Genomic DNA, 20,770 nt, shown 5'->3' with positions numbered 1-20,770 from the left:
TAAGATTTTATTTTCAGTAGTATTTTTATAATTTTCATATTTCCCTTTAGAAAGATGTCAAACGTGGATAAGGCCGAAAAGAAAGTTGCTTCAAAAAAGTCTGCTAAAAAAGCTGATGGTACTTTGTAAAATTTGGCTTATATCTTTATTAAAATACTATATAAATTTACTAAATTGTCTCTAATAGCCCATATCGAAGGAGCCTCTCAAATTGGTATTGAGGTTCGAAAAGAGGTTGACTTTTCTACATGGTACACGCAGGTATTGAAGTTACTGTGAAGTTGATAAATTTAAAATGAACAAAATGAACAGAAATATAAATTTATCTTCAAGGTGCTGAAACGTTCTGAAATGCTAGAATATTATGAAGAAGTTTCCGGATGTTATATTATAAGGCCTTTGGCTTATAATATATGGCAAGAAATTCAGAGTAAGGCATAATGAAGATTAAATTATTAAATTTGTAATATAAAATTTTTTGATCTAATTTACGCTCAAATGGTTATCGAAAGACTTTTTTGATGCTGAAATCAAGAAATTAGGAGTTGAAGATACTTACTTTCCAATGTTTGTTTCACAAAGACAATTGGAAAGAGAAAAGGACCATATCGAGGGCTTTGCCGCTGAAGTTGCTTGGGTTACTAAAGCGTTTGTATCACAATGCTATTAATTTAATTTTTGCCTAATAGTCGAATATTGAGATAAGAATATAATTTTCAAACAGAGGATCTAGCAATATTGAAAATCCTGTCGCTATTCGTCCAACATCTGAGACAGTAATGTATCCATATTTTGCCAAGTGGATTAGAACTTACCGTGATTTACCATTAAAACTTAATCAATGGTGTAATGTCGTTCGATGGGAATTCAAGAATCCTCGTATGTTATTTATTTATCATTGAATTTAAATATAACTTCATGAATATTATTTTAAATAATTGATTTTTCATGTCATTTACAGAACCTTTTATTAGAACACGTGAATTTTTGTGGCAAGAAGGGCATACTGCACATTTTACTAAGGAAGAAGCTGATACTGAAGTGTATAAAATTTTAGAGCTTTACCGTCAGGTATATGAAGATATGCTTGCAGTTCCTGTAATTAGAGGAATTAAGTCTGAAAAAGAGAAGTTTGCTGGTGGACTTTATACTACTACTCTTGAAGGTTTTATTCCAACTACAGGTCGTGGAGTTCAGGCTGCTACTTCTCATTGTTTGGGTCAAAATTTTTCGAAAATGTTTGATATTGTTATTGAGGATCCTAAAGACGCAAAGAAAGTGCACGTCTGGCAAAATTCTTGGGGCATTTCCACTCGTAGTATTGGTGTAATGGTAATGATTCACGGCGATAATAAAGGTTTAGTGTTACCTCCCCGTATTGCTGCAACTCAAGTAATTGTCATTCCCTGTGGTATTACATCAAAGACTACAGAAGATGACAAAAAACTTGTAGAAAGCAAAGTAAATGACGTAGTTGAAGAACTGAAATCAGTTGGAATTAAAGCTAAGGCAGATCTAAGAGAGAATTATTCACCAGGATATAAATATAACCATTGGGAATTAAAAGCAAGTCTAATAATACTTACTGTATTTATTTTTATTTTATTTATCTTATTTTTTTTCTAATTCGCAAAAATTATTTTTTTTTAGGGTGTTCCGATCCGTCTAGAAATAGGTCCACGTGACTTACAAAATCAACAATCGCTTATGGTTCGTCGTGATAATGGCTCTAAGGAACCTATTCCTTTAGCAGATCTTGTTTCACGTATTCCCGATACTCTTAAAATTATTCAGAAGGACATGTTTGAACGTGCCAAAAAAGTTTATGATGATCATGTAAAAATAGTTTTAAAATGGGAAGATTTTGTTTCGACCTTGGATGGTAAAAATTTTGTCATGATTCCATGGTGTGAAGAGGTGTCATGCGAAACTAGTATAAAAGAAAAAAGTACTAGACAGTAAGTTTATCTTTAAAAAATCATGTATTTTATATATTTTAAATAGTAACTCATTTTATATTTAATAGTGTCACTAAAGAAGAAGCAGAAGATGAAAAAGCTCCATCGATGGGTGCCAAATCTTTGTGCATTCCTTTAGAGCAGCCCAATGATCCACCAATTGTTCCCGGTGAAACTGAATGTATTTCTTGTGGTAAATTAGCTAAAAGATATGCTTTATTTGGAAGAAGTTATTAAATATTATAACTATGACTATATTTATAATAATGTACTTAGATTTAAAATATTAGTAAATCTATTTAAAACTGATAATAAATAATAATATGCATTTAAGATTAATGATTTTATAACTATCTAAACAAGTGATGCAAGTTATACTTCCAGATCATTCCTTTGTTAAAACTAATTGGTTTTTTTTTCAAACTGTAAACCGAAGAAAATGCAGTTTTCGTACATCTTTTCATATTTTTAATAAGATTGTGTAATGTTTCCTACTCATTTCTTTTTATTCTCAAATATAATCCACCTTCAGGTTTCAACATACATGCAAACTCTTCCTATTATAAATATTGTATAAGGTTTTATTAACTCGCAAATAAGGTTGGCCTCAACTGTTTTTAAATAGTTGCGGAATTACGGCTATATATAAAACTTAAAGTTGCGAGTTGCGAGTTGCAGCTACATCTCTCTACTCAACAAATCAATTTAATAAAGAAAATCAACGAAATGCTTGGATCCAATAAGGCAATTACTGAACATTTGGTAACATTTTTCTTAAAAGTTATACCTAATCTAGTAAGCTATCCCGCTACTGAGTCCTGATGCTTAGATTTATAAGGAACTAATAATATTTTCCTATCACAGAATAAGTACCTGGTCTTTTAACATTATCCGAATCTTATACCGCTTTTAAGACAAATTTTTTCTCTTTTTACTTTTGGAACATTTACGGGTGAAATGGTCAATTTTTTGAAAGGGTACGAATTTTCATTGATTTAGGTGTATAAAAAAAATCCGAAACTAATTTAGAAATATCAGATTGGCGGAAATCTTGTAGATCTATTTGGACAAGACCGAAACAATACCTAACTTATTTAGTTAACCGTTCACGTATTAAGAATTAACGTATTTAGATTGATTTTTAATTTCACAACAAAATTTGAAAACCTTTATCCAAATTTGATCAGGCCAAAAATATTACCGTATCTAGCATATTTAAACTTCTTGAATATATGGACATCACTTAACTTTCTACCTTAATATTGAAAATTAGGAGATATGGCTTCGAAGTCATTTTCAGAAGTTTCATTTCCGGCTTCTACCTCATTGCCATCTTTTACTTCAACTATGAGGACAAAATGTAAGAAGTACAAAAACGGTTTGGTGTTTCTTTACATAAATTGGTAAAACTGTTTTCTACTGTTTTAGATGTTATCGGTGTCTGTGCCATGGATAACAAAGCAAGATCAAAGCCCATGAGAAACATTTTGAATAAATTACTTACTTTTGAAGAGTTCGAAACGGTTATATTTGGTGACAAAGTTATACTTGACGAAGGTTAGTACTTTTATAAAGCATGCATTCTGTGTAATTGTGTATTTATTACTTTTTTATTTTTCCTATATAGACGTCGAGAATTGGCCAGTCTGCGATTTTTTTATATCATTTTTTTCAACAGGTTTTCCCTTAGACAAAACCATTGAATATGTAAATTTACGTAAACCATTTTGTGTCAATGATCTTCCTATGCAACGAATTCTTTGGGACAGACGCCTTGTATTGAAATTGTTGGATGCTTTAGGAACACCTACACCAAAACGCCTTACTGCTAGTCGAGATGGAGGGCCAAAATGTGATTCTTATGTGAGAGAGAAATTAAGAAAATATTTAGGTAATGATGTTGACAATCTTTCATGTCCTCCAGCCGTTGTCGAAATGATTGATCAAGATACAATTAGTGTCAATGGTGAAACTCTACGAAAACCTTTTGTTGAAAAACCAATTAGCGGCGAAGACCATAATATTCATATTTATTATCCATCAGAAATGGGAGGTGGTGGCCGTCGCTTATTCCGTAAGGTTGCCAACAAGTCAAGTGAATTTGATCCAAATTTGTCATTGTTTCGAACTGGAGGTTCATTCATCTATGAAAAATTTATGGACGTTGACAATGCAGAAGATGTTAAAATATACACAATCGGTCCTAATTATGCTCACGCTGAAACACGAAAATCACCTGTGGTAGATGGACTTGTAAGAAGGAATAATGATGGTAAAGAAGTTCGTTATATTACGACACTTACACCAGAAGAAAAGAAAATGGCGAGTGATATCTGCACTGCTTTCGGACAAGTTGTGTGTGGATTCGATTTACTTCGAGTTCATGGAGAATCATATGTCATTGATGTTAATGGTTGGTCGTTCGTAAAAGGAAATGATGAATATTATATTAACTGTGCGCGTATTTTGAGAACAATGTTTATGACTGCAGTTCGAAAGCGCAAGGTCAGCATTGATTCCATACCAAATGAACTTAGATTTGAGAATTCGTGGCGACTTAAATCATTTATATCAGTTCTTCGACATGCTGATCGCACTCCAAAGCAAAAGATAAAATTTACTTTTCGCAGCCAACCATTTATAGTATTATTAGGTGATAAAGAGGACGAAGTTATCTTACGTAAAGATTATGAACTACAAGAAGTTGCTGAAGCTACACGCAAAGCTATCCAATTACAATGTGAAGATATGGTAAAATTGGAACAGCTTAGCTTAATTTTACGAATGAAAAGGGACTTACCCGGAACCAAAGTGCAGATCAAACCAACTTATAGTAAAGAGGATCAGTCTTTCGTCAAACTTCAACTTATTGTCAAGTGGGGTGGTGAGGTTAGTCAATCAATGAATGAACTTTGAGTTCTGAAAATCATCTCACTCTAATAAATGTTTTACTTTGACAGTTCACACATTCTGCTCTCTATCAATCGCGAGATCTTGGAGAGAACTTACGTAAAGATCTTCTGATAATGAACAGGAGCGTGTTTGATGATGTTAAAATGTATACTAGTTCAGAAAGGAGGGTCAGTGCTACCGGTATGTTAAAGTTTAATATTTATTATTCCTTAGTTGTTTTGAGGAAATATTAGAATTTGTTTTGCAATACCTATAAGTAACATAATTATCAAATTAAGATTAAATTCAACAATGTCGGTATTTTTTTTTCTTTTGAAACTATATATGATGAGAAGATAAGAAATTAAAAGTGATCTTTGCCCTGACAACAAATTATTGGTTCATATTAACATTTCATATTATATAATGTTAATGTATTAAAAATTTCTTATTTTCCTTATTATTTAAGAAAGAAAGAAAAAAAAGTTATCAGAAGTCTGTGAAAAGTTATAATTGCAAAATTAAGTTTTATAACAAAACAATATAGGAAATATATACATGATTATATTAATAAATTATTATAATTATTAAAAAAAAATTTTTTTTTTTCTATAATTTTCTAAGCTGATATATTCTCCAGAGCATTTTTAGACATCGAATATATTCCAGAAGGGATTATTGAAATGCGAAAGGAAATGTTGGATGATAGTAATGCGGCAAAAGAACAAATGGATGCTGCAAAAAGCCAATTATGTACTCTTTTAAAACCTGGTGAATCTACAAAGATCAATGCTATATGGCCCGACGATGTTCCGGAACCACGTATAGTAGTTCAAGAAGCGATAGAACTGATGAAAGAACTACGTGAGATTATGAGAGAAAACTTCAATACAATGGATGTTGAATCAATACAACTTCGATGGTGTTGTTCAGAAAATCCAAATTTGTTCAAGGAGAGATGGGAAAAGTTGTTTGAAGATTTTTGTGACGTAGAACGAAAAAAATTTGATCCTAGCAAAGTATCGGAATTATATGATAGTATCAAATATGATGCTTTGCACAATCGACAATTTTTAGAAACTATTTTCGTGAAACAATCAGAGGGTAATAGTGCCTCCAAAGTTAAGAAATTATATCATATGGCCAAAATATTGTTTGATTTCGTAGCACCACAAGAGTATGGTATAACTAATGAGGATAAACTTCAAATTGGACTTTTGACTTCGAAAAGTTTGATACAAGACATTATTAAGAATTTGGAGGTAAATGAATTATTAATACTTATTATAATAATATTATATCATAACCGGACGCGTGAAATTTATTTAATTTTTTTTTTCTTTTTTTCTTTGATAAATTTCATAAAGGAATCAAAAACAAGTCCAACTCCATGTACAAGATTGTATTTTACTAAAGGTATAATCTATAGTGATATAGTTGATTTACGCTTTTTTTTGTAATAATATATTTTTTCTTTATTAGAATCTCATGTTCATACCCTTTTAAATGTTGTATTCTTGTCCGGTCTTCCTACACGAATTTCCAAGAATAAAATACCGGAACTCGATTGTAAATATCACAAATAATTTAACCAGGGAAACTTATTATTAAGACTATTAACGCTTTAATGTTGCGCCAATTTCTACTTATTAAGATCTCACCCAAATAACTTTTGAACTATACGAGCGTCATCGCGGGTTGTCCGGCGACAAGGAATATTCTTTACGAGTAGCATTCAGCCCCGGTGCGCATGATCCCAACATTTTGGATTTACGTCTAGATGCTAGACATTGTTTGAATGTAGCTCCTAGAATGTAAGAAATTATAATCTTTTATTGAAAAAAATTTTTTTTGACACGCAAATTGACAATGACAAACACTTATTACCAATCTTAGAAACCTTACGGATCATTTGCCTCTCGATGTAGCACTTTCCTATTATAAAAGTAGGGTATATAATACTGACATTAAACCAAAAAATGTAGAACTTCCACCTGTTGTTCCAGTAGATAAAGATAATATTACTTCATTACAATTAAGTAAATCTTTCTAAGCCTATGTATTTAATGTCTAATTATTTTTGTTTGTTCGAAATTTTGTATTTGTAAATCGTTCATATTGAAATTGTATGTAACAAATAATTTATAAAGTAATAGTAATTAATTTATTCTTGAAATCTACCAAACATGAAAATGTTTCATAGTTGATCTTTTACCATAATAAATTTTTTGCATGAATGGTTGCATATATGAACAAAAAAGCTTTTTTTTTTTAAATACGTAACATGACTACTAGAGAAGAGGAACTTAAAAAGAGAAAAACATATCTTCAAATAGCAGGCACTGCCTGTTCAAATTGTCACAAAACTTGTAAAGAAGCTGGAGTAACTTCTCTTTTACGTTGTGCACGCTGTAGAATGTTTCATTATTGTTCTAAAGAATGTCAAAAGGCCGATTTTCAATTTCATAAAACATTTTGCAGTGCTATTGAAGAAGTGAACAACACTGAAGAAGCTTGGTATTCATGTAAAGGTGCAGAATCTGAATGGAACAAACGCAAGATCTATCAAATGCAATTATTAAGTTATGTACTTGACAGAGAATTAACTGACTATGAAAGGCATGCGTGGCTGAACCAACCAAAATGTCAAATATGTTTTAAATGTCCGAGAGACTTGAAAAAGTTAATGACGTTGGTCCCATGTCCAAATTGTCAAGTTGTCTTTTGTTGTTCTTCTGATCATTGGGAAAAACATCGTTCAAAACATAATGATTTATGTGCAACATATCAGATCATGCTCGAATGTGAAAAAATCAGATATCTACCTGATCAACCTTTATGGGCTCCAGAAGAATATGATGAAAATAAATCATATCCTCCACTGCCAAAAGATTGGAATGAATATTTCAAATGGAGAAAGGCTTCTCATGTGCTTCAACATGACTCTTACTGTCGAGTCATTACAAATACGCTCTCTTTGCCTCTCACAATTCTTGCAGCTCTTAAAAGATTTTATGATCGTGATCAATTACATTCTATTAACGATATGGTAATCCATCTTGCCGGTGCAAATCAATACGAACTTTTAGCGCTGATGGCTTTTGAAGAAATAATGCACGTATTAACAAATATCAAATCTCTACAACTTGTAATGGTTGGGTTAGAGATGTTTTCGAAAAATAATGGATTTCCCTTGCAATGTTGTCCTCGATGCACTGAAGAAAATAGGAAACGCATTTGTTCAATGTATCCAATGACTTATCATGATTTTGCCACTTCTTTAGATTATAATAAACCTCACTTGGTTGTTGGATTTAACACAGGCCTATATGAAGATGATACCGAGCTTTGGAAACCAACAATCGATTGTTTGTTGGATAAAAATTTGCCATGTTCTTTCACTTCTTACTCTAAAAAAGAAGCTATTGAAGATGTTAAAATACTTAAGAAGTGGGGTGCTAAAATTCTTACGGGATCCAAAGAAAATAAATGGAGAAGTAATATGCCTCTTGCCGAACCTCAAGAAGTTGATAAATTTTATTATAATAATTATTATATAACATTATTTCAAGGAAAAGTCAATAAAGAGAAAAATTAAGAATTAGTATTATTATATTATTATATGCTGATTCTAATTTGTCGATGAATTTACTACACATATTTTCTAAAACCTCGGCGTAAAAATATTATTTTCTATATTATTATAAATTTTTCTCGTTTTTTAATTTAAATTATTTAAATTAAAATTGTTCTTTGTAAATATTCCTTTTAATTACATATAAATTAATTAGTTTTATCTTCTAATGTAATTCTATATAGTTAAATTACTAAAAATACGTTAAATTATTAATTCAAATAAACTCATCGAAAAAAAATATAATAGAAAAATATCAATGTTATCAAAACAAGAAAAATTAACCACCACGTGAAATGACTACTTTGAGTATTTGATAACCGTTTTAACTTATCCATAGTACCACCAATATATGAGCTTGTCCCAGAATATTCATCTGACTTTATATTTATAAAAGAATCAATTAGCTGCTACACGAATAATATATAAATAAATATAATAATACTTACCATAGTTGAAATAAGATTATTTGACTCTTTTACACTTTCACCTATGCTCAATGCAATCTGAAAATAATCGAAAAAAATCAATTAAAATCATTCAATCATAATAAAACTATAGATACATTTGATACATTTGTACATACCTCTTTAAATATCATTACTTTTCCCGTCAAACCTTCAATTTTTTCGTCATTTTGACTTTCTAAATCTAAATGTGGACTTGTTGAAGTATAATTAGAAGAAGGTGTATTGGTTCTTAAAGCTGGGCTGGTTCCTGAGGCAGATGCACCAGTAAATAACGCCGCTCGATTTTGGTGGTTATTGTAAGTTCTACATTTAAAAATACAACAATTGAGAACAATTTTAACAGGAAGTGTATAAACATGAAAAATCCGAGTTATGTTTATTATCCTTACCTTACACGTCTTGCTTGATTCATTATAAGAAACTTTTTGAACGGCTGCACTAAGAATGAAAAAAAAATAACTGGTAAATTATTATCAGTCATGCCATTTTATTACCCATAAATTTTGTGTAACATAGGGTGTGATAAAATAATTTTTTATTTCGAAATAACGAAATAATAAATTTAAAATATGAACTGTTTTTGGAATTCTCGTCTTTCACTCCTTAATTCACGTACCGTTAAAAGAAAACTATTTGTTCGTAGCTATGCAACTGAATCTGGTTCTCATCAATTCCCTAAAGAAGGTATAAAATTACGTTTTTTTAAACTTTGTAAACTTTTAGCTAAATTATTAATTCTTGCAATTTAAAGGATTTGGTGCTCCTATATGGAGAAGAACACTAGGTGTTGTTATATTTGGTCTTATATGGTATCAGGCTGACCAATACTTTACAAAAAAAGGAGAGGTAATTGATATTATTATTAAATTTTATTTATTAAGAGTTTTTTATTCAAATGTTATTGATTTTCCTTTTTTCTTTTTTTTATTTAGAAACATCCCGTAACAAAGGTAATTTAATTAATTATCCGATACAATTTTTTATTCTAAATTAATTATTGTTATTGTGAATTACGGTTGTAAAGTGGATCGAAACTTTGATGATACCAGAATCTGAGTATAAAAGACGAAATCTGGCGCATCTTTATTTATCTGTTGAAGCTGCGAAGGATAAGTAAGTTTATTTTCTTTTAACAAAAAACAATCTATTATTAATTAATCTAATTTTTTAATTTAATTTTATAGGGTTCTTTTTGGAGAAGCTAAACCGCCTCCTATTTATAGACTTAAAGACCCAGAGTAAATATTATAATTATTATTTTTCCTTATTGTTTAATGCAATTTACAAGTTTTTAATTTAAAAAAATTCAAACTTCCGATTTTTAGTCAATTCGAAAGAGCTAGCCCACACTGTATTGAGCCTGGATTAGAAGTAGATTTAACAGATTTAGTAGTTCGAAAGGATTAAATTTTTCTTATCTCGTAGACTGTTCAGTTTTCACGTGATTATTTAATTACTTTGCATAAAACTTTTATTGCACTATTTCACATGATAAAATACCAAAAAAATGAGTTCTCTTTTATAAATCTTTTTTTGTCATATGATTTTCACATGACAAGTAATTCAAGAGCTTTATTATTTTTTGAACAAGAAACTAACGACAATGATCAAAATTACTCGTATAAATCCATAAGATACTGGAATATTCTTTATTTTTACTTTTCGAATTTTACTTATTTCTAGATTTGGTAAATGATTTGAACTGTTTTGCCGATGCTTCAAAACTTGGTCAGAAATTTTTAAAATTTTGTGTTGCTTTAATTGATTCCTTGAACCACTTTACCTATCGTAAATTGAATTTCACCTATTTAAAGCATAATAACCTAACCTAATAGGGAATTATAGTACCAATCTGAATTTGAGTAATTATTCGAGGAGAAATATAATTTATCTCATACATTCTTCCCAATTAACTATTTTAGGTGGAAGAGTAATATCTACACTCATGTTTAAACTATTATTATCATCATCACTAACATGTTCTTCGTGTTCTTGTTGTTTAATACCAGATGAATAAGAAAATTCATCATCATTCTCATCTATTAATAAACCTGTATTGCTAGTGCTAACATTTGTTATATTATCAAAGTTTGAGAATCTCCTATTCATTATCCTTTGTGGTCTATCTAACATCATAGAAGCATTTATAGAACTATTATTACTATTGTTATTATCTTCCATTACTTCCATATTATTAACATCATAGGTGTTATAATTTGGCCAACTCTCATTATCCAATAATTGATGATGTCTATTTTGTCTAGTAAAATAATTTTTATTATAAACAGTTTTTCTTATTATAAATGCAATTGCAATTAAAGCCAAAATTATTGCAAATATCATTCCCGTTATAGCAGGACCCGAAGATGAATTAAATATTTTACCATTTGGATTTGAAGATTTAGTAGGAGAAACGCTAGTAGAAGGTAAAGTTGATATTGTTGGGGATGGAATTATTATTACGGTTGGAGAATTACGATCGCTATAATGTTGACTATCATTATTGTCTTCGTTATTATTGTTGTTGTCCTTGTTATTATTATCATCGTCATTATTATTATCGTTATCGTTATTATTAGTCTTAATAGTCCCTTTAGAATTGTTATCGTTATTATTATTATTATTATTTTCTTCATTATTATCAATAGATCCTTTAGAATTGTTATCGTTATTATTACCATTATTATTTTCTTCATTATTATCTCCATTTTTATTGTCACTTTTACCTCCATTTTTATTGTCACTTTTACCTCCATTTTTATTATCACTTTTATCTCCATTTTTATTGTCATTTTTATTGTCATTGTTATTATGAGAACTTTGATCATTAGAAGAAATTGGAGGAGTAGTATTTGAAGTATTTGAAGTATTTGAAGGAGTATTCGGAGATTTAGGATTATTTCCCGAAGGCGTGGAAATTTCTTTACCATCATTTGATGGAATTAATGGAGGAGTTTGAGTTGGAATAGAAGGGAAACTTTTACTTGGTGAGGTGAAAAAAGATTGTTCATGAGAAGAAGTAGTATGTATTGAAGGATGAAAATTTGTTGTAGTTGGTAAATTGAAAGTTGAATTTATATTGTTAATTGATATACTACAAGAAGTGTTGTCACTAGTTTTTGTTTTGATTGGAAGATTTGTTGATTTAATAATTCCTTTATTATCATCATTAATTTTCTTTTCTTTTTTATTGTTTTCTTTTTTTACTCTCTTTCTTTTGGTTCTCTTTATCTCATTTTTTATAAATGGGGTAACTATATTTTTTACTTTTCGTTTTTTTATTTCATTCTTTCGTCTATATTTTCTAGTTATCATTGAATCTAAGTAAAGAAAAAAGGTGAATGATTGATTATACTGTATATTAAAAACAAAAAAATTGATTGTATATTTACCTATACATGTTTTATTCTTTTCGAATACCATTATTTTAAATAAAACTATACAAGATTATTTACAAAAAAAAGAAAAAAGAATGAAGAGTGAGTAATGGAAAATTGTTTATTAGGTATCACGTGATTCTCTCTATCTTTTTTTTTACCTACAAAATATAGAAGAAAAAAAAAAAGAATTGTTAAAAAAAATTTAAAAATATTTTTTTTTTCAAAAACAAAAAAAAGAAAAGAAAAGAAAAGAAAAGAAAAGAAAAGAAGAATGATCTAGTAATATTTATATATCCATAGAAGTTAATGTACATTAGGAGTTTTTATTGTTATATTATTTTGTTCATTATTTTGAACTGGATTATAATTTTTTTTTTTATTTTTCGCTTATTTTAGATTTTTCGTGTAATTTATGGATTTTATGGATTTAAATAACTTACAAAAATTTCGATATGGCGCAGAAAATAGAGTAAATCTTTTTCGGCCGTTATTTTCGGAAAACAATTTTCGCTAAAAAAAAAGGCGCCATCCGACCTTAATGAAAAAGATTTAAACGAGTAAAAATTATTAAAAAAAAAAAAAAGGAACTAAACTAGTAAAGAAAACAAAAAAAAAAATCATTTGATCTTTTAAAAAAAATTAAAAAGATACGTAAAAAAGATTTTCTTCAAAATTTACTTTAAAAGAAAAAAAAAGAAATTGCTGGCGATCTATCTGTTTAACTTTTAAAGTATAAATATCATGCGGGAAAAATTATAATGATTTTTTTTTTAAAAAAAAAATGAAGTTAAACTTACCCTAAATAATGAATAACATAAATAAAAAAAAAATATCACGAAAGAAAAAAAAATTTAAAAAACTCGACATTTTTTTTTTAAAAAAAAACATTCAAAAATTTATTTATGTGAATGGATAGAATACAAAATAATAATACACGCGATAATTTCAGTAACACGAAACCATGGAATTAGGAAATTGAATAATAATGGCCGTAAATTCTAGAATTTGTTGTAAAAATTAACATTTATGGTATTTTTTTAAAGTTGTTACTCAATTGATGTATTCACAAATTATTATAAGTAAACAAAACAATATGGTTTAAATGCCGTATTCTTTAAAAGTTCTGACGAATAAAAAAATGTTTATCGACTAACCATGTGAACCGTTCTCAAATATTCAAAGTTTCTTTTTAAGGTAAATTTCGTCTTATCGTCGTACAATATATTGTACATACAGTATTTTGGATACGATTACAAGCTAGAAATTCCAAGCAGATTTGAATGAAAAAATTAAATGGATGCGTGGCGTAGTAAATCCAATTATATTTAAAATGTTTCAAATAGTACAACGCAAAAAAATGTCGGAGAAATAATTATAAATTTTATGACATGTATTTCTTGTTTCAGACAAATTACTTATTCTAACTATATTTAGAAAACAAACAAAGTATGAAATAAATTAATATAATAATAATGACAATGTATATTTATGCTCTTTCATGTAAAAAATACAACAAAGATATAACGATATGTCACATACACCTAGAAATAACCTTTAGCATATACTAACTTAGATAGGTATAATACTAATTTTAAATTAGTAAATTAATATTATACCCTTCCGTCCAATAAATACTCTATTTGTAGATTTTAACGAAGTTAATAAAATGTATACAACTCACTATGATTCAAAATCGTTTCGGTCTTGGTCTTTTTTTTTCTTGAAACGTAGAATAGTTGCGAAACATATGAAATTTCATAATTTTCATATATTTGGTATTGTCTTTGTATAATATATTTATTTTTTTAATATATTGATGTATAAATTAAATCATACCAACAATTTTGAAAGTTGAAAATTACCTCAGTAAAATGCAATTGAGACGAAACTAGTTAATTAATTTGGTTTCAAGCCACATTTTCAAGCCATACATTACGCATGTCTTATAATATCAGTTATTATGATTGGTCATCATGCATCAAACATTATCATAAGGTCGGACATAAACCTCGGCCGCGCCACTTTTAACGCATAACACCATTGTTTTAATATAATATATATTTCACTGACTGTTGTATCATGTAGACATTATTACATCATTAGGCGTTTCGTCGACAATGTGTGTTCATGCATTTTAGGAAATGAAAGATAAATTGGAGAGAATATGTGGTGTAACCTATATTATTCGACTTTTAAGATTTAAATAAGGGTAAGAAATTTTTATTATAAAATTGTCGAAAAAAACTCCTCTTTTTTTTCATTTTTCTCTTCTTATAACACAGATTTTGAATTTTTTTTATCACACAAATTAAACACAATTATTACACAAGAAAATTTTAAAAAATGTTTCTATTAAAAGATTTTTCTCGAGATATTGGTAAATTACTTGAAAATAGTCGTAACACACATGACATTATTATTAGAGTAGGAGAAGGAACATCACAAAAAGATTTTAGAGCACATTCACTTATTTTAAGAGTGAGAAGTAGATATTTTCAGAATGAATTAACAAATATTGAAAAACTTTATAAAGAAAATGGAATAATTGTTTTTGATAAACGAAATTATTCACCAAAAATATTTAAAATTATTTTAAAATATTTATATACAGGAAAAATTGATTTAAAAAATTTAGATACATTTGACATTTTACAAGTGTTGATCACTTCAAATGAATTAGAATTAACATGTTTAATTGATTTCATTTTACAATATTTGATAGAAAATCAATCAGAACATTTATATCGTAATCCTTTAAAATTCCTTCATATTTTATTATATAATTATAATGAAATATTTTCTTCCTTAAAAGAACATTGTATTAATATTATTTGTGAAAATCCCATGAAATTTTTATTCAATTCCACGGAATTTTTATTATTGGATAGATCTATTTTATTATTGATTTTAAATCAAAATTTTCTTAATGTTAAAGAAGAAATTCAAATTTGGAATTATATTTTAAAATGGGGTATAGCTCAAATGCCTTCATCTCAACTTATATTTAAAACTATTAATAATTGGTCAAAAGAAGAAACAAATACTTTAAAAGATATTTTATATGATTTTATTCCATTAATTAGATGGAAAGATATTCCATTAAATGATATTACAAATAAGGTAGCCCCTTATTCTAATATTTTACCAAAAGATTTTTGTTTGGAAATTTTTAACCTTCATCATAATATTACTTCTTCTTCTTCTTCTTCTTCTTCTTCTGATTCAATTATTAAAAATTCTTTATTAATTTCTTCCCGTTCCCCTTTAAATTCTCTTTTATTAACATCAAAGAAATTAACTTATATATCAAGTTGGATTGATCAACGAGATAAGAAAAATTATTATTCTTCAAAAAATTTACCTTATTCATTTAAATTACTTTATAGAGCAAGTCGTGATGGTTTTGATGCTAAAAAATTTCATACTTTATGTGATAATAAAGGTCCAACTATCACAATTGCAAAAATATCTAAAAAGAATCTATTGATTGGTGGTTATAATCCTTTAGATTGGAAACAAAATTCTGATAGTATTGATGATAAAAATATTTATCAAACAGAAAATAGTTTTTTATTTTGTTTTGGTAAAGGTGAAAAGAAAGTAAATTCTGATAAAGATATTGATAAGAAATCTATAATTAAATCAAGAATATCTAAATTAATTAAGGTTACAAATCCTAAAAAAGCTATTTATTATGATCCTACTTGTGGTCCTTGTTTTGGTGGTGGTTATGATTTAGGTATTATTAATAACAAAATGGTTTCTTATGGTTCTCTTTCATATAATGGAATCAATAAATTTATTAAAAAAGAGTCTCATTTAAATTTAGACGATTATGAAGTTTTTCAAGTTGTTGAGATTTGATTAGCATAGCATAAGTTTAATATTATCATAAGTTTTAATTAGTATAAGTTTAATAAGTTTAATTTTAATCATAAGTTTAATTATTTAATTAGAATAAGTAATCAGAATAAGTAATTAGAATAAGTAATTAGAATAAGTAATTAGAATAAGTTTAATTATAAGTTTAAATCAAAGTTTATGATATGATTTTTTTTTAATTTAAGACATTTTTTTTTTTGTAATAAAGAAAATTTTAACAATTATTTTTATTTTTATTTTTATTAATGGGTTCCAGTTAGAAACCTAACATGGACGCGATTATAAGTAGAAAATTACATATAAGTCAAAATTGACAAAAATACTAACTAAACTACACGCGAAAATAATCTACTCAAACCGGTGGGCAAGAAAATTTTAACAATTATGACAATTATGTGATTTTTGCGTACCAGAAGGTTCTTTTATTAGTCTTGAGCGTAACATATGACGAAATACTACGCAAAGTGACACAAAAAGTTCATTATCCGCTTCACTCAATGATACCGCCGATTGGTTCTATCATTGCACATCATTCCAACAATCTCCGCAATGAAACAAATCTATTGTTTCCTCACCTGAAGAGGAATCAAAGAAATATAATTTCCTTTTATATAAACAATCCCTTTTTAAAAAAACATGATGGTTCATTATTTTATTTCTAGTTAATCCTATTATTAACTTAGAAAACCCTTTCAATAATGAAAAGAATTGAAAGACCTAATAATACTTATAAATTGTTGTGATCTTCCAGAATTAAAAATTTATATTTGGGTCTTGAGTTATTCTTTCATGAAATCTATGAATTGTTTCTTTGATCAAATTTTACTATTGTAATAAATCATTTTAGCTATATAATAAGCTCGGATGTTAATATCTTAAACAAATTTGGTATCAATCATCATTTTTTACAGGAAAAAGTTTCAAAGTTGATCGTAAATATTGTTCCACAACCAGAATATATATAAATATATATTATATATATGTACTACGATTTTGCTATATTTAACGAATTTTCTTTATATATTAAGTTTTGTCAAAGGTAATTCCGTGATTTGCGAGAAGACATTAAAAATGAATGCTTTATTTCCTAAAATTTTCAATAATAATTTTTTTTAAAAAGGTTTAAATGTGTAGAAAGAAAATTATAAATATATAATGCGTACTTTATTTATTTTTACACAGTGCCGATGAATGCCGCAGTATTCCTTTCTTTACTCGCAATACGCAGCTACCCGTTTCATCGGAACCATTTTCCTATTAGTTTCATATATTTATTACTATTTATGTAAACGGATGACTAAAAAAAATTTTTTTTGTTTAATTTAGTCAAAATTAGTACAAAACTGCGGTAGAATTATATATAAAAGCAAAGGTTTTATAAAAAAAAAAAAGAAAAAAATTTCGAATTTCTCTCTAAACAAAAATGGATACAAACGAAAATGAGAAATATAATATATTATTCAAAAATTACGAAAATTTGGACAAACCTTTACCCCCTTTAGAAAATCCATTTTTTCGAGATTATTATTTAGTTTATATTAATACAACGTACGACACAGAACAACTTCGTACGAATCCTAATTACTTAGCTCATGAATATCATAATTATACTACTTATTTAATAAGTTTAATTACAGATCAAGAATGCTTAAAACCAAATTTTCCACCAAATATAAATGTTGAAGATTATGTACCAAAATTCGAGAAAAGAAAGAATATCACTTACCGTACGGGAAATTCTTTTATTATATACAGAAAATATTTTTCTGAATATTTGGAAAGTTTAGAAATTAAATTACATCAATTATTGATCACGAGGTTATCAAGTGATTATTGGAAAAGAGAACCTATAACCGTTAAGGCCTATTATAAAAAAATTTCGGATCAAATAAATAAAATTTATAATCAACAAACTATGAATTTAATAAAATTAGCCCCCGAGCCAGATAGTTTATCAGATAGTTTATTTTAAACATTTTAAAATATAAATAGTTAAATAAATATGTAGTGTACAGTATACTTGTAGTCAGTTAAATTGTTATATTTTATTATATGTAAAATGTATTGTATTTCTTTTTTTTTTTCCTCTTTAAAAGGTAATTAAGTTCCTATAAAGTTCATACGCAGTTTCGTACTTGTACTACACAACTCGCATTTTAAATCATCGATGATAAACTTTGACTAATAAAGGATTTTTCATAGGTAAAGTTAAAGAAACGCCAAAATCAGGTGGTAATTTTTGTCCTGGTACCATTTCAAATTTATATTGTCTTAATACAGCAGTTGCCAACATTATGACTTCAGTTGTAGCGAAATTTTGTCCAAGACTAATAACAGAAATGACAATGTTGAGTGACACGATATTTTATCCCACTATACCAATAATGCATATTTACATACCATATTCTTGGTCCACAATTAAAACTGGTGAATTTGTATGGACTTGGTTTTAATCCATCTTCGGAGTTTAAGAATCGTTCAGGATTAAATATTTTTGCATCTTTGCCCCACGTTCTTTCGTCTCTTCCAGCAGCCCAAGAGGACCAATTTACCATTTCACCAGCATAAATTGGTATACCATTTGGAAGTACGTCATCTTTAAGACATACCTATAATGATTTTTTAAGTATTTTTCCTGTGAATAAACTTATTATAAAAATAATTTTTGATTAGATTTTGATTATTACCCTAAAATTGTTTGGTACTGTTGGATGTAATCGAAGAGTTTCGTATAATGTTGCGTGAGTATATTGAAACTGTTTTATATTTTCATAACCTGAAATTGGTTCTTCTTCTGAGAGTAAAGAATTCGCCTCTTTTACTAATTTTTCTTCAATAGAAGGATTAACCATAACATTATACATCATCCAAGAAAGGGTCTAAATAATAATGGAAAATATCAAATATACATATTTATATTAATAATATTAATATATACGGTATTTATGTATTTATGTTATTACCTGCGCGGTCGAATCACGTCCTAAATTATACAGATTGTTATGAGGAGAGTGTAAAATACCAAAATAAAAAGTTTTTTTTTAAAAAAAAACGTACCAGCAATGATGAAATTTAAAACAACATCTATTAACTGTTTATCTGACATATTTTCTCCATTATCATATTTAGCTTCCATAAAAAGATTTAGAACATCTGTAGCTTCTCTTAGAGTTTCTGGATTCTTTCTACGATTTTCAATTATTTGATATGCAAATTCTGTTAAGTATTTACAATCTTCACGCAATTTACGACCTTCTTCTGTGAATAATTCTGTAATATTCCAGAAACTATTTTGTAATCGTTTGCCTAATGCTCCTTGAACGAAATCAAATGATTGAGCAAATTTTACTGGACTATCTGTATTCGTTAAGCATTTAAAGTCCAATCCAAATATAATCCTTAAATTTAATGATAAATGAGATAAAAGATTTTTTTTTTTTTCAAAAAAAAGATAATTTTAAAACTTACTTTCCAAATGAATCCAACGTAAACCTATAAAATAATTCTTGTAAATCAAAAATTTCTCCACTATTCACTTTTTTTTCCATGATTTTTAAAAATATTTTGGTTTGTTCTTCAAACACGACACATATAATTTCACGAAAATTTCTAACATTAAATAACTGACTAAATAATTTTCTTTGCATTTTCCAATTATCCCTATTAATATATCAAAAAATTTATGTTAATGATAATACGAAAAGGTTTATGTTGTGGCGCAGTAAAATCATCTTTTTACCCGGAAGTATTGAAAATTCCATCTCCTAGAAGATCGTAAAGGATTTTATATAACTTATCTCCCTTAACATAACCTTCGAAATTCGCTGTAAAAATTGTTTCATATTATCAGAAATTATTATTTTCTTCAATAATAATTTATATAATTTTTAATACCTTTCATAACATGCTCTAAACATTCGGGATTATTGACAGTTATAAATCTACCAAATCCTGGTAAAGTATATGTTCTAAATTTAAGTAAATTAATCGTTAATTATTGTTGTTATTATAAACTGTTTTTTTTTTAAAAAAAAAAATTTTCATAACTTACGCATTTGGACCGTATTTCATTAAAGTTTCATATAAGAAGATTACAAATCCATTATTATCATGTTTAAGAACATCAAAAAGATTTCCAAAGAGCGGTAAACCTTTTGGACCATTAAGATCTCTTCTTGGATTTGTACCAATACTTCTATCCGGATATTTTATCAAAAGATAAATCAAAATTCCTACGAATCCTACGAGGATAGTTATAATAATTGTCATCCTTTTTATTTTTTTAGCTTACGATGAGAACAAAAATATGTATATATATTTCGTTTTCCGTGATTTAATTAAAATATGAAATAAAACCAGTTTCAGTTCGCTTTTTTAAACGTTTTCAATGAGACGAAGAAGGTTAATTAGTTTATTTGAAACATTCACAACATTCATAATTCCCAAATATAGATTTAACCTTTCTTTAATTGTGTTCGGTGCGCCATCGTATTATTTTTCACATTGCACATCAAACAAACAAGGATAGGCCTTAATTACGAGCTACATAAACGA

The 20,770-nt window shown here is 27.7% G+C and overlaps 9 protein-coding genes across 10 annotated transcripts; 6 read left to right on the top strand and 3 right to left on the bottom strand.

Moving 5' to 3' along the window:
• Positions 1 to 54: 54 nt before the first annotated feature.
• On the top strand, positions 55 to 2,980 carry OCT59_027938 (ribose-phosphate pyrophosphokinase 1; the record flags this gene model as incomplete). The annotated part of the gene is made up of 8 exons (XM_025323323.2): positions 55 to 118; positions 188 to 261; positions 334 to 430; positions 513 to 648; positions 725 to 879; positions 962 to 1,566; positions 1,651 to 1,958; positions 2,027 to 2,980. 8 exons carry the CDS (start codon positions 55 to 57, stop codon positions 2,193 to 2,195), a joined length of 1,608 nt encoding a protein of 535 aa, XP_025169279.1. The 3' UTR covers positions 2,196 to 2,980.
• Positions 2,981 to 3,236: 256 nt separating this feature from the next.
• OCT59_027937 lies at positions 3,237 to 6,906 on the top strand (the record flags this gene model as incomplete). Of its 2 annotated transcripts, XM_025321294.2 has the most annotated exons (9): positions 3,237 to 3,318; positions 3,387 to 3,515; positions 3,586 to 4,847; positions 4,919 to 5,051; positions 5,475 to 6,112; positions 6,218 to 6,266; positions 6,333 to 6,419; positions 6,505 to 6,664; positions 6,747 to 6,906. In XM_025321294.2, 9 exons carry the CDS (start codon positions 3,237 to 3,239, stop codon positions 6,901 to 6,903), a joined length of 2,697 nt encoding a protein of 898 aa, XP_025169280.1. The 2 variants fall into 2 exon arrangements, with proteins under 2 accessions (XP_025169280.1, XP_065993733.1); XM_066146972.1 differs by lacking the exons at positions 5,475 to 6,112; positions 6,218 to 6,266; positions 6,333 to 6,419; positions 6,505 to 6,664; positions 6,747 to 6,906 and adding an exon at positions 5,150 to 5,154.
• Positions 6,907 to 7,134: 228 nt separating this feature from the next.
• On the top strand, positions 7,135 to 8,703 carry OCT59_027936 (uncharacterized protein; the record flags this gene model as incomplete). Its single annotated transcript, XM_025311674.2, has 1 exon — positions 7,135 to 8,703. The coding sequence occupies one exon, from the start codon at positions 7,135 to 7,137 to the stop codon at positions 8,446 to 8,448; it is 1,314 nt and encodes a 437-aa protein (XP_025169281.1). The 3' UTR covers positions 8,449 to 8,703.
• OCT59_027935 (uncharacterized protein) lies at positions 8,362 to 9,409 on the bottom strand. The gene is made up of 4 exons (XM_025321295.2): positions 9,344 to 9,409; positions 9,071 to 9,257; positions 8,934 to 8,990; positions 8,362 to 8,864 (listed from the first exon to the last, which is right to left on the bottom strand). The coding sequence occupies exons 1-4, from the start codon at positions 9,364 to 9,366 to the stop codon at positions 8,712 to 8,714; spliced, it is 420 nt and encodes a 139-aa protein (XP_025169282.2). The 5' UTR covers positions 9,367 to 9,409; the 3' UTR covers positions 8,362 to 8,711.
• A 100-nt stretch (positions 9,410 to 9,509) lies between these two features.
• Positions 9,510 to 10,480, top strand: OCT59_027934 (uncharacterized protein). Its single transcript, XM_025321296.2, has 6 exons — positions 9,510 to 9,638; positions 9,706 to 9,800; positions 9,887 to 9,904; positions 9,979 to 10,067; positions 10,139 to 10,192; positions 10,280 to 10,480. Exons 1-6 carry the CDS (start codon positions 9,524 to 9,526, stop codon positions 10,359 to 10,361), a joined length of 453 nt encoding a protein of 150 aa, XP_025169283.1. The 5' UTR covers positions 9,510 to 9,523; the 3' UTR covers positions 10,362 to 10,480.
• An 89-nt stretch (positions 10,481 to 10,569) lies between these two features.
• On the bottom strand, positions 10,570 to 12,377 carry OCT59_027933 (uncharacterized protein; the record flags this gene model as incomplete). The annotated part of the gene is made up of 2 exons (XM_066146971.1): positions 10,570 to 12,274; positions 12,347 to 12,377. 2 exons carry the CDS (start codon positions 12,375 to 12,377, stop codon positions 10,842 to 10,844), a joined length of 1,464 nt encoding a protein of 487 aa, XP_065993732.1. The 3' UTR covers positions 10,570 to 10,841.
• A 2,190-nt stretch (positions 12,378 to 14,567) lies between these two features.
• Positions 14,568 to 16,576, top strand: OCT59_027932 (uncharacterized protein). The gene has a single exon (XM_025321299.2). The coding sequence runs from the start codon at positions 14,678 to 14,680 to the stop codon at positions 16,196 to 16,198; it is 1,521 nt and encodes a 506-aa protein (XP_025169286.2). The 5' UTR covers positions 14,568 to 14,677; the 3' UTR covers positions 16,199 to 16,576.
• Positions 16,577 to 17,639: 1,063 nt separating this feature from the next.
• Positions 17,640 to 18,188, top strand: OCT59_027931 (uncharacterized protein; the record flags this gene model as incomplete). Its single annotated transcript, XM_025333816.2, has 1 exon — positions 17,640 to 18,188. The coding sequence occupies one exon, from the start codon at positions 17,640 to 17,642 to the stop codon at positions 18,186 to 18,188; it is 549 nt and encodes a 182-aa protein (XP_025169287.1).
• A 39-nt stretch (positions 18,189 to 18,227) lies between these two features.
• On the bottom strand, positions 18,228 to 20,555 carry OCT59_027930 (uncharacterized protein). Its single transcript, XM_025321300.2, has 9 exons — positions 20,268 to 20,555; positions 20,111 to 20,184; positions 19,956 to 20,040; positions 19,685 to 19,876; positions 19,274 to 19,614; positions 19,180 to 19,199; positions 18,904 to 19,095; positions 18,617 to 18,825; positions 18,228 to 18,543 (listed from the first exon to the last, which is right to left on the bottom strand). Exons 1-9 carry the CDS (start codon positions 20,483 to 20,485, stop codon positions 18,378 to 18,380), a joined length of 1,497 nt encoding a protein of 498 aa, XP_025169288.1. The 5' UTR covers positions 20,486 to 20,555; the 3' UTR covers positions 18,228 to 18,377.
• Positions 20,556 to 20,770: the final 215 nt, after the last annotated feature.

This window comes from Rhizophagus irregularis, chromosome 8, assembly GCF_026210795.1.
Source record: "Rhizophagus irregularis chromosome 8, complete sequence".
Taxonomy (NCBI): Eukaryota; Fungi; Glomeromycota; class Glomeromycetes; order Glomerales; family Glomeraceae; genus Rhizophagus; species Rhizophagus irregularis.
Note: the sequence above shows the minus strand (reverse complement) of the source record. Positions and strands in the feature narration are given on the sequence as shown.